This window comes from Haliaeetus albicilla, chromosome 2 (genome assembly GCF_947461875.1).
Source record: "Haliaeetus albicilla chromosome 2, bHalAlb1.1, whole genome shotgun sequence".
Classification (NCBI taxonomy): Eukaryota; Metazoa; Chordata; class Aves; order Accipitriformes; family Accipitridae; genus Haliaeetus; species Haliaeetus albicilla.
In genome coordinates this window covers 48,036,716-48,057,376 of record NC_091484.1, presented here as the reverse complement: position 1 = coordinate 48,057,376, position 20,661 = coordinate 48,036,716, and the positions used below count along the sequence as shown (strand labels likewise).

General features: G+C 40.7%; 1 protein-coding gene across 1 annotated transcript in view; it reads right to left on the bottom strand.

The window, feature by feature from the left end:
• Positions 1 to 12,853: 12,853 nt before the first annotated feature.
• CRPPA (CDP-L-ribitol pyrophosphorylase A) overlaps positions 12,854 to 20,661 on the bottom strand; it is a 122,424-nt gene continuing 114,616 nt past the window's right edge. Inside the window, exon 10 of the mRNA XM_069774121.1 lies at positions 12,854 to 15,340. Within this exon, the coding sequence (XP_069630222.1) occupies positions 15,236 to 15,340 (105 nt within the window). The 3' untranslated portion in view covers positions 12,854 to 15,235. The remainder of the gene's footprint in view (positions 15,341 to 20,661) is intronic.

Here is a 20,661-nt window from a genome sequence, read left to right as displayed (position 1 = left end):
TTTATGCCACGCAAAGGAACATGTTGCAAAGGGATCATGAGTAACAGAAGCCAGGCTAATAGAAGAATCAAATTAACACAGTCGTGTTAGGTCTGTGTTGCATGTGAGCTAATAAGATTTGCAGAAGGTAGGGCCTATGAGTGTGAGCCTAGGCAATACGCAGGAAGCTGATGTGTTTGGGGGATATTGTTTACAGTCTCCACAAGGCAACACCTTGTATAGTATGGCTGGACCACTGGGTTACTGTGTGAGATATCTAGGCATGCCTTCTTTTTGCTTCCATTTATTCTCTCATATATGCAACTGGTAATTTGAATTATACCCTTTTCAGCCCTCCACTCAGAGAGCTGAGATTCCTCACTTGCTTTCAATATGTCCTTGTGTTAGCGTGAAGACCAGTGCCACTCTGTGAACAACTTCTTTACTTGACTCCAAGTGGTCAAAACTGCCTGCTTCAGGGGAGCTTCACTGGACTGTTAGTGACTGAAAGTACTGGAAGAAGCCACAACTTCAGCAGCTGTTTTCTCTTTCTATGAATAGTATATACAAAGAGATAGGTATACCATCTGCTGCTTTACTAGTTCTATCTGTAGTAACCTTCTGATCTTTAATGTGGACACTATGGATTTTAGTTGGGGTACCTGGAATCCAAACTTAGTCAAGTTTTTTTTGTGGGGTTTGGTTTTTTTTTTCAATGTGGCATCTAGCCAAATCCTTTAAAACACCTGGAGTGTCACTGTCTTCTGTAGAAAATAACCAATGAGCTATTATGGAGAGGGGGGTCACAGGAGCAAATTATTGCAAGGAAAGGTGGAGGAAGAGGTAGTAGAAATTCTTCAGCGCGTGCTTCTATCCTGCAGGAGTGGTGTAACTGCATTATCTCGCTGTCGAGGCTGTTGAGTAAATGGAGACTAAGAAATTATGTCTCTCAGCGAAATGGGAACAGCTCTCCCTAGCTATTACACATTGCTTGCTGTTACCTTTAATGAACGTTTATAAAGTACTTGGGGATCTTCCCATGCAAAGCGTTACACATAAGCCACTGATAATTAAATGTTTTATTATGTACTTGTTTAAGCCAATGCTAACAGTAACTAGTGGAAAACTTCAATCTCTATGTCTCAAAAAGGTCAGAATAATTGGAAAGAGCTGACTGGGTAAAATGTGTGAAATCTGAAAAAAGCCTGTCTGAAAAGTGTGGTATGTTCTCACAAATGGGTGGAGAAAGGGAGTCTCTCATTTATCAGCACTTGTATTTAATCTAATATGGGCGATCAAGAATACAGCAAGCTGATACAGCCAGAATATTTTCAGTGTATGTTGCACTGATAGCAGCCAGCACTTAAACTGGATGAAGTATCTAAAAGGACCCAGTATCTATATGATATTCAAACATATTATATGTAAGTGGTCATGAGGCAACTTTAACATTCAGCAAAGGAGTCCAATCAACTTATTAAGAGCTATGAATGTTGTCCGAATGGGTGTGGGGCACTTGTTATCCACACCTCTAGTGTGGTAAAAACTGAGAAACAATACTGACTGGCCCTGGCTTAAACACAGGACCTATAAATTAACATGTGTGCAGGTGCAATTCTGAACGTGCCTTTGTGCATGTGTGCACACATTCAGTGTCTGCCAGACAGAGATCACAGGGAGCTATTGCAGCTCCTTCAATCTCTGCTTGGCCCTGGCAGCAGTTGAGGAGCTGGTAATTGTTTCCCTAAACTATCCACCAGGTGCAGCTCCCTTGGCTCTAGACTGTCATTCACAACACTACACTGCACCCGCTTGGGAAGAGCCCACGCCTTCTGCACACACCATCCTAAAAAAAAGAAGACAAGTGAGAACCAGAGAACAAGTAATTTAGTATTGAACAAGTATGTATCAACGGCCCTTGCTGGCTCTATCCCTAGCCATTAATATGTGATTGTATGACTTTATTTTTAAGATAATAAATTACCACAAATGTAATTTTAAAAAATTTCCTTGTAGGATTGGCTGAACAGTATACTCTACTTGTGTCACCGCGCTTTAAGCTTCACGCAGCTACCTGTGAGCGTGGGACTGACTGACTACATCAGCGGGCAGAGATTTTAGGCTCACGTTCCTCAGCTGGAAGTCTGCATCCTGAACCTTGCTATGTGCCAGGAGGCCGCCTTTTTTTCCCCCTCCTGCCCGTTCACTTCATACTATCATAAACCACTTCACGTTAGCTAAACCCATTAACTAACCTTTATCATAAACAGCATATAGATCATACCTAGTAGGGCTAAGTCTCTAAATAGTTCAATAGATGAAAACGTGTGCTTTACAAATGGAAGTACCGGCTAAGAGGCTACACGCTGTAGAGCACCCGCGGGAGTCCCCCGCGGCCGAGCAGGCCGCCGCCGCCACCGCCAGCCGCTCTCCGCCCGCCATTTCTGGTGTTATACTCCCTCTGCAGGGCGAGCCCGGCCGCCAGCAGCCGCCCCGCCGCCCCCCCGCGGCTCCGCCGCCCCTCGCCCCCTCCTGACTCTCGCCCGCTTTCAGGCATCTTTACTTTCCGTCCGCGGCAGTTACCCACTACTCGCCGGCAGGTTAATCAGAGGAGTATCCCGCTGAAAAGGCTGTTAAGGAGTAACACTGTACGTGTAGCACAGGAACAACCTTAATCCCGTCATCACTTACTTTCTCTCCTCTTGCTCGGTCTTTTAGAGTTTCACCCCATTTCTTTATGGCTCTCAGGTGCTTCCAGGGATCCTGTTTTTCTCCTTCCCTTCCTTTCTGAGTGCCTTGGGGTACAGCCTCCCGCTGCTGCACTGCTGCCCCCGAGCACACCTCTCAGTCATGCCCTCTTGCTACCGGTCTGTGATAAAAGCTGAGGGACGTGGATGATTTTTTTTTTTTTTTTCTTGATCCCTCCATGAATTCTGACATTTGAATATCTTCAACCTAAATCAAAGCCAAAAAGTGGCATTTGTATTTTTTCTTGGTGTGAATAGTGAGAGAAAAAGGGAATTCTGAAACATCTGCTGAAGTACTTTCAATCAAAGTAAAACATAGTTCAGCACCTAAATGCAGCTGGTTTCAAATGCAGTCTTAAACTGGTATTAAACTGCATTTTCCTATAACAGTGTATTGCCTTATGGGAAGAATATTTGGCTGTTTAATGCCACATCTTGCCTATGGAGTAGTCTTCCCGGCCGAACGTCTTTCACAAAGGCTTCAGAGTTGTCCAATTTCCACCCTTTGCTTGCAGCTTGCTTAGAGGAAAGTCTGCGCTGCATTGTGGAAGATGGCGTCCTTCAGGCACCTGGCCAGAGGACAGCTGCAGGAATGGGGATGAGGGCCTGAGCCGCTCTCCTTTGAAATCAGCGTAGTGGTAAAGAAATGCAAGGCAGTGGCTTTGGTGAACTGATTTAAGCCCACATGTTTCAAGTCAGCTAAAAAACCTGAAATATTCCAATTCGGTTCCATGGATCATTTCAACTATGTAGACACTGTGTTTCCTTCCCAAAAAATTCATTCAGGTGGAGGGTTTTCTCTTCCTCGTCCTACCAAATGTCAGTCTCACCCCTGGGCAGAGAGCAGGCAGCTGTGAAGAGGGATGTGGGGACTGTTCCCCGCTGAGGGTCCCTTGGAGGAGCGTGGTCCTGAGCTCAGCTACCGTCCCAGCCAGGGGTCTGCCAGGCCGGGCTGTGGCACCTCCCCAGGGATGGGCCAAGCCGGGGTCAGGGTCGGGCCCTGGGTATAATGTACTTGCAGCAGAGCCCTTGTGGGGATCAAGAAGGAGGCTCGGCCTGGAAATGGCTGCCAGGCAGGGAGCGGGGGGAGCCTGTCCCCCAGCCCTCTCCTCAGGCAGGGAGCAAGCTGGCCTCCAGCAGGCCCCAGCCTCTACTTTGGGAGGCACGGTCCAGGCCTGGCGGGGTTATGCACACCCTGACCGGCCTTGCTCTCCTAGCACTGAACACACAAGTTGGAACTCCAGTTTCCTCTATTAAATGCTTTCAAAAAAACACAGTTCTTAATAATGTAGTCATCAATATGAGTGACAATCCCAGGTCTGTCCAAGAGGGATTTCAGCTCAATGCATGTTGCTGATGCAGAACATAAACAGGGATGAGCATTCATAAATCTATTGCACAAAAATCAAATGAGAAACATGGCTGGATAATTTTAGTACACTGGTAAGTTCTGTGGTCCAAGGCCCTTGCCTGTATTTCAGGTACATAAGTAATACCACCTATTATCTCTAGAGCCACTGAAAAATGAATGCGGGCAAAGAGAGATTTCCATGGTTCAACTGGTTAATCAAGGGTTCCCTGACGCACAGAGTTGTTTTCAGCACTCAAGTATTGTCTCAGCAGTAATAAATTTTAAAAGACAGCACTTTTAAGGTTTTATAGTTTTCAATTTACAAAGGACTTCATAAATATGAATACAATCACTGTACCAAATACTGCTGTGAAGTAGCCATTATTCATATTGCACAGAGGAAGACACTAAAGCATAGTGATGTTTACTAACCTGCCAGTGCTCATCTTTCCCCGACTGGGACTAGCACCCAGCTCTCCTGACTCTCCAGTCTGTACTTTAAACCTGGGACCATGTGTGCCGTATGCACTTTGCTCTTTCATGGGGAGAAAACAAAGCAGCGAGATAACAGTGGGGGCCTGAGGGGTTTCTGCCATCTAGCATTGGCCTCACCATCCTGGCACCTTGTCTTTCATCAGGCAGCCACTGGATTCTTGGCCTTCTCCAAGTCTCTTTCCAGCACCTGTGTTCAGCCTCACTCCTTGTGTTGTTTATTTAGGCTATGAAGTTCCTTGGAGAAGAGGCTGTTTCAAAAGTGGCTGACATATTAATGTCTCAGTCAAGATCAGAAACCCAAAGTAATGTATTCAATTTATAGTGATATATTAGTTTCCTCAGGAATACTTTCATTAGACTAACATCTGGGTGCAAGTGTTGTACCTACCAATGAACATACATGACAGTGACAGCCATAGCCCAGAGAGCTTACAGGAGGTGTTATTGTTTCAGTTACACATATATATGCAGAGAACCTGAGGGCACAGGCATGAAATTACCTGTTCTAGTCCATGCTGGAAGTCCCTGCCAGAATCAGTAACCAGCAGTCGCTCTCCAGAAATGTCACTGGTGGGAAAAATAAGACATCTTTGATGTTTTAAACAGCAGATCATCCTCTCAGCACTGTTTACTTTTTTGCTGCCTCTAATTATTTTTGTTATGATTATTATTATTACTGCTGTTGTTATTGTTGTTATTAATTCTTTGGCTGAATTAGATCATACTTGTTCCTTCCTCCCCAAGAGTCCTCTTCTTTGGTATTTCAGGACTGATCTTTTTCTTCAGTACTTCAGGACTGACCTTCTTTGGCATTGTAGAAATAAGGAAGAACGTATTCTTCAGACTACCTTCCAATAAAACTTTTATTTTCATGCACACGAGGCATCTCCACAGATAATGAATATTGCATGCTTTTTTACATATATGCTAAAATGCTTTGCCAGAGTAGGACCTACAAGAAAGCTATTTACAGTCCTTATTTTTATCTGAGTGAACATTTCTTCTTTCATCCAATGACATTTTTATGCACTCTTGCATATTTGTCTTCAAATGCGAACAAAAGGGGTATGATTCTCTATATACAATTTTATATGTCCAAAAGCTAGACATCTGTGAAATTAGTTGAATGTAATTGAGGTACAATCAATTGAAATAAGACACTAATCCGGTTTTATAACTGTTTTGAGTAGGACGAATCACTTCCTATGTTTCTATGCATAAATGTGATAAGCACTCTCTTAAAGTGATGCAAAAAAAAGTTACATGGAATTATGAGACTCACTATTGTTTTAAATTAGTTCATACAGTCATCTGTACATAACTTCTACCTTACAGCAAATATACATGAAAATCCAAACCTGCATGCATGTAGTGAAACTTAGTGTGCACCAGCAAAAATCTCATTCAGGAGTGCACCTCTCTTTACTTTTGTGCTCTCAACTCTTGCTATAAGCGATATCGCTGTGAAAGCACAGGATCATCTGCTTTACTGTACGTAATGCTTGCTAGATGTCAGTAATAAAAGCCTACAGGCAAACCAAAGAAATTTCCAACAGTATTTACTGCTCTACAGTTTTTCATTAACCTTGGGTACTATGTTCCAGAGCCTTGAAAAACACAATTTGACTGCACAGACACAAAACAGCATTTTAACTGCAGAGGGCATGAAAGAGCTGCTGAATAGCACAGTGGTTTACTTACAAGGCATTATTACTTGCAACATACTTTTCTACAAGTTTTATTTCTTCCACACTCAGTATTTACAACACTGCATTTTAGTCCTGAAAGATCCTCTGAGGATCTACCTGATTGCTTTCTTGAGGAAAAATACAAACTTAAAGAACATAAATTATCACATTCATTCTAGAGGATATTTCTTTATGATAATCATGGACTAGAGATCATTCTGTTATCATCACCGAATCTAATGGATGTCACTTCTTACTGAGATTTTATTTCCCGTTTTACTTCACACTCAAAAGCACTTTTTTATTAATTTGCATACAAGACCGCTAATGTAGGATGAGCTGACATTTACCTGTTTCCCATTTAACACCGCTTTGAAAACCCCCAGCCATTCATTAATGCTTACTAGAGTCACTGACTGTATCCAACATAGTGCAGTGCACTTTTCTATTTTCTAAAACAGTGCTATTTTCTAAAACTTATCTGATGTTTAAAAGGCTTTCATCAAATTGGGTGTAAGATTCAAAAAAATTGATAATAATAATAATAAAGTTGAGATTTTAATTAAATTATCATTCAAAGAAGCAGTTGAAGAGTCATAATTTGAACACAGAGTTGTCCGGAACTCACCCATTTGGGCTGTATTTTAGGGTTTTCCAGAAATCTGAAACAAATCTTACTCAGGGTGTGTTTTCAGAGGAATGAAAAAGGTCTGCAAAAACCGCTACCAAGAATCCAGCCTGAGGCAGGTACATGTTGGCAGGAGAAGTCTCAGCTGATAACAAATGCTTTGCCATCCTCCACCCACACAACCTGATTAGCGTGAATCCCCATTTATCCATTAACCCACATGCTAAGCGTGTTTTCCAGCCTCCTCTTGAAGCTAGTCACATCTTTGTTATTCACTTTGTAGTCACTGGGGCTGATGTGGCGTCAATGGCTGTAGATCCCACCATGCTTGGTGTTTTTTCAGCCCATCTCAGTACCTCAGGTTATCACTGCTGGGAATCAGCAAAGATGGAGAGCAAAATACTGGCTCTTCCTCTATCAATCATCAGCAGTGCTTGTCTTTAGTTAAGTTGGGGAAGATTTTTGATAAAATGTTGATGGACACCACCAGAGGGTGCATTGCTGCCACTGTAATGCCCATTCTTATGCTGTAAGTAACCATAAGAAACCATGCTGTGGTGTAGCAAAGCTTTGGACAAATCCTGCACCTTCCATTTCTGTGGAGCTGCCTACACAAAGGTGCACAATGGAAAGCAGGATTAAATACGGAAGTCAGTGAAGCCAGTTGCTTTAAAGAAGAAAAAACAACAAGGAGAAGTAATATGCCTTTTGTGTTGTGCACTCAAGGCATTTTGCAGCTTTTCTTGAAATATCCATCATAAGAGTACTTCTTTGATCTGCTACAAGCAGCCACTCCCAGAAGGGGTGAGAGACACCTCGTTTCCTTCCTTCCTTTTCTTATCCTGACCTACTGGTCTGGAATGCAGTTCACCTCTGAGCATTTTCAGATGTATCATTTTCAGAGAGGCTTGCATGTCACAACACACAGCCGAGGCTTACTTCACTGCTTACAAAGCCAGCACGTGACAGCCAAACAGAGGAGCCACATACTGCGCCTGACCCTCCCGTGCTTCACCTACATATATGCCCTTGTCTGCAGAAGGGGCATAACAGTGTTAGAATAACGAATGTTCATCTCGCCCTCAACATAGGCAGGACCCGAGACTGCAGAGTTAAAAAAATCATGCCCCATGGTGCAGCTGAGTGGCAGTTCAGGCTGATCTATGCCTGTATTGCTGCAGCTCTATGGTCCCCCGGCACACCGCTTCGGAACAGGAATCATGACATACCTCCTCCCCCAAAGTTGTCCCACCTGGTGACTCTGGGAAACCTAATCACTTCTTGCAGGGTTAGTTTCCAGCCAGATAAAAGTTAGGTTTTCAGCTTCCTCAACTGACTTGCTACACGGCAGCACAACCCTCAATTCTAGTGTACAGGAGAGAGGGATAAAACACTGTGTCCAGAAGAGACCAAGACTTTTTCTAGCCCTGCAGACTAGCTTAAACCAAGCACAAAAATCGTCCTTTTAGGCTTACTGAGCTGTCACTGGATTCAGAGTGAGTCTTCAGAGAGAGATTTTAAACTCTGAATTGCCCTTTAGAAGTGCCCCTGTAACACCACTTACCATAGGCCTGTGGGTGCTTAAGCTGGAGTCACAACTAAACTCCGAAACATAGTTGGCATTAATCAAGACCATAACGTTCCCCCACCAAATGGCAAGGGGGTTGAGCACAGCACAAATACACACTTAAAACTGCAGCACAATAAAAATAATGGTAATAATAATAAAACCCCAGGACAATCAGCATGGTTATGTGTGAGTTAGCTGAAGACGGCCAGAGGGAGGAGATGCCACGCATTCTTGAGCACACTGCAAGGAGCTTTCAGTCCCATTGACTTCAATGGGGCTTCAGTCGGGCTGTGTCTCTGCTGTGGAAAGGAACTGCTTAACACAGCATCGTGGGGTTCCTTGGTTTTTGTCTCTGAGCAACTCCTGGCAAAGCCACTGGTTAGTAAGTGAAAACACACTTTTTCCAGTCGCCAGGGCTGCAAGCTGTACCTGGATTTGGCTTCCTTTCTTTTCACTTTTTGTTGTTGCTGCGATTCTGATAGATTTGCAAATCTGCCTCCTTGACTAGGTGCTGACTTTACAAACCCAAGTTCGGCTACTGAAGCGGGGGGGCAGGGGGGTGGGGGCTGACCTTGGAGCGGATTATTTCCCCTTCAGTGGGACAGCTCTGCTTGCAGCTTGACTCCAGCTAACAAGCAGCATTCAGTGTCAGCCCAGCAGCTGCCGTGCAGGAGGTCTGTCCCTTCGGGCAGCTGCTGCTCATCTGCCTGCAGCTGGCAGCGGAAGTGACATCTGTTCTCGGTCCCAGCTGTGAGCAGCGCGGAGGTGCCAAAGACCAAATGCCTCAGTTCTCGATCCAGGAGCAAGGAAGGGTTTCTGATGCCAGACCACGGCCTGGCTTGCAGAGGCAGGGAGCGGGGGATTGTCTCCTTCAACGATGGTGGGCTGGGAGGAATGGAAAGAGAGTGACAAATAGGGAGAGAAAGAACAAGTAACAGAAGTAGGGGAAAGGATGGGAGAAGAGCGCGGGGGAAGACAGGAATGGCTGAAATGGAAAGGAAACATGAAATTTGAAGTGACAGGGCCAGTCTGAGGCAAGGAAACAAAAGGAAGGAGGCAGAGTAATGAAAAAGAAAGAGATGCAGAAGTAGCAACAAATAACTATCCAAGAGAGCCAGTTATCTAAAATGGCTGCTGAACAGGGAAATGCCTTACTGAGCTGCTGTCTCAGGCGCTACTGAGCCTGGAAGGCTTTCCTGCCTGCAGCCCTTAGCATATCATGCCATTCAAGGGGTCTCCCCTGCAGATTTTGCTGTCTAGAGGAGCTCTGGTATATTCTCTCTTGCCTCCTTGCTTCTTCATCTTATTTAAATTCACATCACTTTTTCTTTGTCCAAGTCTCTTACTCTCTCATTTATCTTTGTAACAGTGTTATAATTCAGTGTTGTGGCTTTTTAACTGAATTATAATTTCAGTTTCTGAGACAGGAATATGTGCAGGATGAGGGACAAGATCCATTTTAATCTAAAGATTGAAAAGCATACATAAATTAACCTGGGAATAAATATATTAAGAAATGCCACTTTGCTTCCCATATGTTCTATCATAAACATATTTTCACAGTTGGGACTGTTTCCTCAGCAAAGGCACTGAAATTGTGTTTTTCAGATCTCAAAAGTAATTGAGTATTTCTGGAAGAAATAACCAAGGAAAATGTATATTCGACAAGTGCTTTACAGCCTTGTCAATCAAAATCAACTTACACCGGGAAAAATGCAGTGTCAGTGACTGCTTCTTTCCCTTGGTGCTTGCCAGAAGCACAAGACAAACTGAATTGTGGTAAACAACCAGGCTGAGGAATGGGCTGAGGGAGATAGACATCATAAAAAAATTACCAGCCTGAAATTGAAAGTGCAGGCATTGGGGGCTCAAAGATTTGAACCCATTTTGACACTTTGCCTTGCTATCTTACCGTAGGCACCCAGAGTGGGGCATTAGTCATTGAACTGGGTGCCGTTACAAATTATTCAAAACCAGGTGCAAAAGATTGGATTGATTGAGTTGGGTATGAATAATGAAAGCAGCTTCTCAGTTTCTCAGAATTCAGCTCTTCAAGATTGGCTTTAATGTAGTTATAGTTGATCTTTTTTATATCACAATCATGTATTTCTATAAGATAAAGATAAGATACATATTTATATTGTAATATTTCATAACAGATTTTACCAATGGGAACCCTTAGAGATATTATTCTTTTTACAAGTCTCAGCAGCTCTCCCTGTTTCAGTGAGAATTATTTGTGGTTTTAATAAGTGATCTTTGAAACAAACAAGAGGAAATTCCTCTGAATACCATTCTTTTGTTACCTACACAAAGAGAAAAATCATCCATCTAATAAACTATGCATCTGAATTAATCAATCTAATAACTAAATACCTTTTTTCCAGTCAGGCAGAAATAAGACTAGTGCATCTGTCATACAGACCAGAGAAAATAGTCAGAAATCTTAAAAAACATAAGGTTGAGACACTACTAATACTCTGAAGGGCTCAATTCATCCTGTAACACACAGTTTTTACAACTACCAGTCATTTGTATGTCCCAATCATCAGAGCAGTCACACTGGGCCAGGTCAAAGGTAGCTCTTGCCCAGAATTCTGGCTCCTGCAGGAACACTGTTAACATGAGCCTATTCCTGAACCCCAAAACCTTCCTTAACAGGAACCAAGGGAAGCAGGCATTGTCTGCACATCTTGGTGGATGCTCGGTAAGATAAACTAGCATTTTTCAGATCAAAGTTATGGATGAAGAGGAAGGAGATATGAGATAAAAAAACTTTTGCACTTCTGGAAGTAAATGTGCTTTTCTTCAGAAGTAAAACCTGTGAAAAAAAAAAAAGTGACCAGTGACCAGTAGCAAGTGTCTGAGACAGAGAGAACAGAGCAAACAAACTATGACCCTTCTCTGGTGGAGTGACTGTCCTGGCTTCAGCTGGGATAGAGTTAATTGTCATCCCAGTAACTGGTATAATGCTATGTTTTTGAGTTAGGTATAAGAAGAATTTTGATAACACTGATGTTTTCAGTTGTTGCTAAGTAATGTTTAGTCTAAAGTCAAGGATTTTTCAGCTTCTCATGCCCAGCCAGCAAGAAGCCTGGAGGGGCACAAGAAGTTGGGAGGGGACACAGCCAGGACAGCTGACCCCAACTGGCCAAAGGGGTATTCCATACCGTGTGACATCACATCTAGTAAATAAACTGGGGGGAGTGGGGGTGGGGGGATCGCTGCTCAGGGACTAATGGGGCGTCGTTTGGCAGGTGGTGAGCAATTGCACTGCGCATCACTTGTATATTCCAGTCCTTTTATTATTACTATTGTAATTTTATCAGTGTTATCATTATTAGTTTCTTCTTTTCTGTTCTATTAAACCGTTCTTATCTCAACCCACGAGTTTTACTTCTTTTCCCAATTCTTTCCCCCATCCCACTGAGGGGGGGGGAGTGAGCGATCGGCTGCGTGGTGCTTAGTTGCTGGCTGGGTTAAACCACGACAGTCCATTTTGGCCTACAGACAGGAAAAGTTGCTGTATCATCAGAAAGTGCTAAGTGGTGATCGGGAACCTTATATGTCTTTGGAAGCTTCTGTTTGGATGGCACCTAGAACAGCATTGTGGAGATGATGAGGCTCTGGTGTCATACAGAAATACAAATCTGAAATGCACTAAAACTTTTTGTTCTGCAGCCTACATTAGTTATCAAGATGAGCTAATACAATACAATATTACAATAGGGTCACATCTCAGTTTGTTTCTCCTTTGATTTTGGGGTGGGTTTTTTGTTTGTTTTTAATTCCACCATCTTCTACCCTTTTCATTTTTCAACCTTTTTTAGAGGACCATCAAGCCACCTTTTTCAAGCTACGTAGCCTGGAAAGCTAAAGAAAAAAAGATTGTAACTAGAAATTCTTCTGCCGACTGATCTAAGACAAATGAAGTAACTTAGTTTTCAGATTTTGCATGAAGTGGATTGGTTTCAATATACAAATCTAATTCACTCAACTTTGCAGTTATGAAAAACATTTCTAGGTCCATATTCTGTATTCTCTTTTCTGATGATCACTACCCAAGGAATACTAATTGGAGTGCTTGAGGAGTAAGGTAAGCAAGGCTGGCAGAGTCTGAGCTTTTATTTACTCTGTGTTATCTCTGTCCAAATGTTCAAAGCAATATGGGTGGTGACTGATTCACTACTTAAATTCAAAACAGCGTGTGTGTACAAAAGGCTGCCAAGTTTCTCATGTATATAGCTATTTGTGAGTAGCTATGCACAGACCAAAACCAATCAACCAGTTTCTTAATTTCATTTTATATCTTTATTCCCATTGTAAGTATTAACAATAATCCAAAAGACCATTTAAATTTGGTTTGGATACACAATAGCACTAATCACAGTCCGGTTTCTTTTTTTTTTTTACTGCAGTTCTAGTATTTTGTGATCTGTTTTAGTGGTTCTGTTGTTTGTGTATTTGCTTCCAGCAAAATACATTTTTTAGTGTTTGTAGATTATTTGAAAAGATTGTTAAAGATAAAAAAATCCATAATGCAATGATTAACAGTACATTAATAATGCTTATCTTAGATTAGTACTAAGCATGTTTGATGACCTGAAACTAAGTCCATAAACAACCATAATAAAATTTTTCATCACAGCAGTTCATTGAAGTAACATTTTTAATTGGATTAAAATAATTTTAAGAGAATGAGGTAAGTAAAACAACCCTACAACATAAAAGGTTTTGTTTAAGCAAATGGTAAGTTACACACAAACCAATGCTAAGGCAGTATCACAATGTATAAATTAGAGTGTATAGAAAACATGAAGGATTTTCTAAATTCACTTGCTTATTATTTGGGGAAAACACATCACAGATTTTATTTTAGTCTTCAAGCAAAGAATCACAAAATACAGTCAAAGAGACTTCTTTCATCACGTCTTTTAAAAGCTTGTGAGACGAATTACTTCATCAAATTTATTAATGTAAAAGCGAATTCAGAAAACTTATTTGTGAAAGCTGTCCTGTTAAATTATGAATACCAATAATAAATTCTTTAGTTCCTCATTTATTTGCATACTCTGCATATGAACAGCCACAAATATATACATGAATAAAATATGCCTATTGTATAGCCATACACAGAGCTAATATGAATGCTTATGTTGTACGATGTCAGAAAAGGACAAATTATTAATCAAAGTAGAGAGGAGAGCAAAGCAAAGAAGAAAGCAGATGATGCATGAGAACTTTGTTAGTCGTCTTAGGATGACTTCTGTGTGCAAGAAAATGTGTGCTTTGGATATAGAACAGTCAGCTAACAACTTTATTTTATCGTGCAATGAAGGAAGTTTGGGATCAATATCAGTTTCTAAAAGGGATTTAAAACAGAGATACAGATAGTCAGCTGAAGGGAAAAAGGGAGGGGACCAAGCATGGATCATGCTATCCTAAGCTTTGTCTGAGCACCAGAGGGAGTGGAACATGGTGGGAGTAAGGGCAGGAATGCTGGTTTCAGAGGGAAACTTGCTGAATCGACAGTGCTCTTGCTCAGGACAGATTGAACGGGGGACTCACTGGACACTTCTGGCGGGGATACTTCTCTAAGACCTTATTCCAATCACAGCAGGTATGCAAGACATTAAACTAGTCCCTTTACAAGTTGCAGGAGAGCTGGAATTCCTGAGTCTGATGCATAAGGAGGGACAGGTGTTTTCAGGGACTGTCCTCTTCCTATATTGCTCTTAGTGGTTGTGATACCTGGAGATACTCCACATAATAACCATTCACCATTTCACCTTCCTGTCCCAACTTTCCACACTTGAATATCAATGTAGCATATATTTGAACTCATAACACTCAGTTCATTACTATTTAATACATACATATGCTAACCAGCAAGAGATGAAAATTGTACACTTGAAGATCAGCTACCAGAATCTTCCTATTTCTCCATTACCTACAGATTGGGTTGCGAAGCATTTCTTTCAGTCTTAACCCTTTTCTCTTCCTTTAAGCATGCATACACACATACATGCATATATGTACACACACGTGCAAACACAAAGAGTACATGTAATACAGTACTCAGTGGAGCTACTGGAGCTAGTTCAGAATGATGGCACATGGGTACTGGAAGAAGTGTAGCACTAAGGAGCGCTACAGCCAGAGTATACTGCATCTGGAAAACTGGGGTTTAGCACCTTGTTGTCCCCATGCACATCTTTTCTTTGTTTCAAGGGTACCTTCATTCCATGGGGGATGGGGACTTGACCTTTCAAACACTTCTTGCAATGTGTGTTTCTGTTCATGTCAGGAAGGCTACACTGTATACTGAACTCTACATTCACTAATAGGTATAGCAGCAATTTTTAAATAATTTCATATAGAGAAGATGATCTGTGCTTTAGGATTATTTTATCTTAAATAAAATTTAATTCATGCAGTCTGAGAGTACAACACACATACATGGGTTAAAGACAATTCTGCATGAATGCTTTGGTGTCCTCTGTGCACCTTTTTACATGACCAGTACCTCACAAAAACATTTCAGTATCATTCCTCACAGTATGTACCCAGTGTATCTCAGAATGATCTGTATTTCATTTTATACTTTATACATAATATCAGACTTGTATTTTAAGTATCAAAAATATGTTGTTAAAAGATCTTAATAGTAAATGTTATAAATCCAGAGTTTTCATCAAAGGGTAAAATGATTCAAGACCTTTGGTGAATGGATGATGAAAAAGAAACATTTCCAAAAGCTACACTTGATTTATGGTCTCATGCTACCAACAGCTGGCCAATCAGCTCCGGGTTTCTGTCCTTTATTAATGCCATGATAAGAGCAGCAGCAGAATTTACTGTCTCCTGAAGCAGCAAATGGTCCTGGGGAAAAAAAAAGGGGGGGGAGCAGGGAAAACAATATGTTAACAAAAGTGGAAAAAGTAAGTATTTAAAATCGCAAAATTACCATATGATTCTTTAAAAAAATTAAAAAATGTATCTGTACTTTCTAGAAGAACTTCTAAAACTTATATTTTAAGCAAACACCATTTCATAGTAATATCAATTTTCCAATCTCCATGATGATTTAAAAAGCAAAATTATTTTTCTAAAAGGAATGTATTTTAACTGCCAGAATTAATGCGATCTATCTAGAGACCAACAAAAAAACCAGAAGCTTGATTCTGTCACTTGCTTCCTAACTGATATTTAAAATTTAAAAAGTAGTAAAAATTTCGGGTTTGAAAACATTGGAACAAAATGGAGGATTTCATTCATTGAGTAGCATAGTTAAAGCCCTGTAGTTAAGCACCCACTGAATCCCATCTGTAGTCTGCAAACTACTTAAAACTCACAAAGGCATTTAAGCACTGGGACTTCAGTCAGTTTTCAGGCTGATCTTTGTATCAAATAACTTTAAAAAGTAGTCTGGTTTTGATAGGCAAGTATAGAGACCAACACAGGAAGAAGTAATAAAATGAGACTTTGATTCTGTGCTTCTAACTGAGCACTCCAGCTCACATTTGAAAGAGTCCTTTGTCTAATTGCCAAGTTTTCTTAATTGTATTGACTATAAAAGGTTAGCCTCTTGCTACCAGTAACCTTTTCATTTGCCACTGGGAGAATATCAGTAGGTGTAGCCAGCCACAGACACATCCCTGGAGAGAGAAATAGGAGGGAACAACTTCTGTGAAGCAACAGAGAAAAAGAAAGGTCTACAAAACTCTAGGGAAAATATAGAAGTTTCAAATACAGAAGGGGAGCTACAAAGAGAACACAAGAGCTCTTCTCCATAGCTATGATGGATAAAACTGGAAGCAATAGGCTTAAGGGAACTTAAACTGGGGTAGAAGTAGTCAGGGAAGTCGTTTTAACAGTAAGGACTGGTATACAATGGAACAGATTATTGGACAGATCAAGGGAACTCATCATTAGGGCCCTGTAACATGAGACCCGCATACCTGTAAAATGGGACGCAGGTACAGCTTCCTGCCTGGGGCAGGAGGATGGAGCAGTTTGATTCCATATTTTTTTCACCACCATTTTTCTAAGATGCTGCATCAGGGAAGAATTTGTAGAGTATGTTTAAGAAACTTGGATTAATGGAGAAAGAGGAAACGGTTCCAACAACTTATACAAAAACATAATGTTAAAAACTGCTTTTTAAGGAATAAGGCTACTGCTGAAGGGACTTAACCTATTCAGCTAGCACAGAGGGGAGCTGGAGACTAAGAAGTTGGGGTTGAAGGAAAAACTGAAAGGGGAAAGGTGTCCCTGGAACACTCTCAATGTTGGAGCGGGTCCAGAGGAGGGTCACAAAAATGATCAGAGGGGTGGAACACCTTTCCTATGAGGAAAGGCTGAGAGACTTGGGGTAGTTCAGCCTGGAGAAGAGAAGGCTCTGCGGAGACCTTATTGTGGCCTTTCAATACTTAAAGAGGGCTTATAATAAAGATGGGGACAGACCTTTTAGTAGGGCCTGTAGCAATAGGACAAAGGGTAATGGTTTTAAACTAAAAGAAGGTAGTTGCAGACTAGATATAAGGAAGAAATTTTTTATGATGAGGGTGGTGAGACACTGGAACAGATTGCCCAAGAGGTGGTAGATGCCCCATCCCTGGAAACATTCAAGGTCAGCTTGGACGGGTCTCTGAGCAACCTGGTCTAGTGGAAGATGTCCCTGCTCATTGCAGGGGGGGTTGGACTAGATGACCTTTAAAGGTCTTTTCCAACCCAAACTATTCTATGATTCTACAATAATGCTCTTATTAACTTTGTGCTTTATGTAAATGACAGGAAACATGCCAGAGAGGTAACTGGATAGAATTAGTTTATACCTGATTCTTTTATCATTCCTGGAAAAATTATGTTTGTATTTGACTAGAATTTTGTCCTAAAAATTATCAAATAAGTAAGCTGTTACAAAAGCCCCAAAAGATTACACTCCTAACAAATTCATGTTATATATTCTAATATGCAGTAAAATTATTTATTAGTGTTCTAAAAAGTTGTCATAGAGTAAAAACGTTCACCACAGCTGTGTCTTGCTGTTTACTGAGTGACACCTCCCATTCAGTTAAGCAAGGAGTGCAGAAGTGTACTCAGGTCCTGCTCCTCCAGTACCTTCTGTCAGGGACCGGGGGTGCAAAGAGGAACTCAGAATCCACTACTCCAGTTTGGTAGGGTTTTCACTTCCTCATTTCCCATAGGTATAAATTGCTGTATAATGTACAAGGAGAGCAGAAGTCATGTGCATACACCCACTCAGATGGCAAACACTGCAGTCGCTTTCAAGATCTAGCAACACATTTCTTGCTATTCAGCAATGCCAATCCCTTTGCACCCCTCATCGCTTTTTGTTCAGTTTGTTTCGAGAAGCACTTCACAATTACAGACACTGTTTTCCAAATGGGCTTCCAGCCATATCTGAAGTTGGCTGAAGGTGTATATTTTTTTTCCCCATTTCACAAAAAAAAGAAATAAAATACACCTGGCCAGGAATGCTCTTAATGTTTCTCCCAATAAATCTTTCCACATCCTCTGTTGGTTACTGGATTCAGTACACATTCCTTTGTAGTAATAAATTATTTAAGTTTTTGAACATAAAAGGAAGCAAGAGAAAGAAATTTAACTTTCACAGGAGAGATTGAAAGTGACACCATAAGATTCCTTTAGACTGGAAAAAGCTTCTTCTAAAGCTAAACTTAAGGCTTTACTGCTGATTTCCATGTTCTGAAGGAAAGACCTGCAAAAAATTGAGTAGCATTTGTAACGCAGGCAATGCGGCACAGTAATGCGTACAGAAAACCTGCATGGAGGAGTGGTCTATAAACCACACTGAAATCGACTGGTGAATTGCAATTTGTTCAAAAAGAGAAACACAAAAAGTAAGCAGCACAAATTAAAATGTGTTTGCAAGTTTTACAATTACTTGACTTCTAATAATCTGATTATTAATACTACTATTATAACTCTTCAGGAAACCTACTGGTTCCTGTCTTTCTTGGAATCAATCAATACAAATGGCAGGAACAATGAACTGTCAGATGTGATTGGCCCCTGTGCAGGATTGTTTTTGGGAAATAACCAGAAGTGTATTCTTTAAGTGAATATACATTATCTTATTTAAGGTAACAAATGTAATAGAAAAGATATTCTTAATTTTATACAGTTACAGTTGATGGTTAAATGACATCGTGAGGCATGTATTGAAGAATTCAACAGGGCTAGGGATTACTAATTTTTAGATTTATGCTGTTGCGCCTTCCCGGTAACACTGTCTCACTCTGATCTCAGGGTCACCTACGCATTGAACAGTGTCCAGCACCTGGGCCTACAAGCCAGCCTCTGAGTGAGGAGAAATCAATGCCACAGAGGTCAAGTATGTGCCAAGTTTAACTTGCCTGATTCTCACAGCCACAGTCTTACTGGAAAGAGGTAGTAAATAATGTGAAGAACTGGACTCTTCCAGGAATTTCAAAATCATTGTATATCCTGTATCTTTCTGAGAATCAAAACTCACTCCTTTGCTAGGAATCATTAGTGTAGTATCCGGTCATACCCTGTGCCTAATTTATAACTTTTGTTGATCATTTCTAGTCCCTATTATCATGAAAAAGAAAACAGAAAAATAAATTCTAGCAACTGAAAGAGAACACATTGTTCAAAGTGTAGGCATAACACTGACTGACACAACGGTTAAGTTATAGCTTAACTATTCTTTCCTGTCCTCTGAATCCTGCTGGGAATTTATTTCATTTTAGGCCATTACTGTGCACGTAAGCGGATATTTTCAATGTGCCACAATGAAACTTAGCTTTTTCCTAAGTAGTTATATGTAATTTGGATGCCAGCAGTGTTTATGAAGAATATTAAAAAGAATTAAAATGACGGAATTCAACAACGACCCAGGAAAGAAAAAGAATCGTGTGGGTCTTTATTAATTTAAAGTTAAACAAATAAGTGAACACTTCAAGTCCCCCGGCTATACCCTTAAAATATCCATATTTCTGACACTGCAATGTTATTTCTGGCAACAGTGCTGATTACAGCTGATAGTGCCTACAGGGAGGCTTCAATAAGGATGCCAGGACAAATTTAATCTACCACACCTAACTCCATTGCACATACAGGCCTCTGATCCTCTTTTATATTCAATGGCATAGCACTAAATCTTTCAAAAATCTCATTATTAGTTGCAGGAAGTCAAATAATCAAGCAGAACCAGGTCTTCACATGTCTAATTGCCTGACGTGTTTGCATATATTGTAACCACGATAAAAAACAGGATGTAAGAACAGAACAATCAATACAAATCCTCATGTAGCCCACAAGAGCTCTCGCATGTTATTGCCCACCCACTGCTCAGTGTTGCAAATTCCAAGTAGAGAACATACTTCAGCACGCTAGTCTGAGTGCACATCCGTGCACGCGCTGGATGGATCAAACACAAATAGTTCTCTTCCTCATCAACAAAATCCTTAAAAAAGACCATGACCTTTAAATAAGACTCAGAGGCAGTAACAACTTTAATGGATTAATAACTGCAGTTCCACATGATCAACTGGTGTGCCATGATCCCCCCTAAACCATTGTGATATTCACTGTCTATTCATTTCATCCAGTTGACTTAAATGAGTCTCTTGTAAAAAAGAAAAAACAAAACCCCCTAACATTTCTTGGCCATTAATAAATAGAAATTTTTATTGTTTGAACAGATGATTAACTACATTTATAAGCTAAAAACAAAACTTTTACCACTTTATATTTATGTACTTTGGAAAAGAAAGTACTCAGAAACACTGCCAACCTTATAAACCATAAATCCACATAACAGCACTTTGATTCCAAAATAAAATATCCACTTTGTCTGTTATTAAATAGTAAAAATATTCCAACATAACCATACTGTGTGATGGTTATAAGTCATACTCAGAATTTATTTGATGTAGAGTTACTGACTGTAGGGGTTTTCTGGACTGCAGAGTAAAACTGGGAATGGATACAGGGACAGAGTTAAAGTTGTGTTTGGAATATGCAATCTGATATTTTACAAATGTGCATTTATTTAAGAAACTGTGAGGATATCTGAATATTTACTGACATTCCCTTAACGACTCATTTCCTTGCTTCAATCTGTTTAGAACAGCCCCCGCCCCCCCGCTGGAACTTCACATACATGCATTTCAATTTACATATGTACT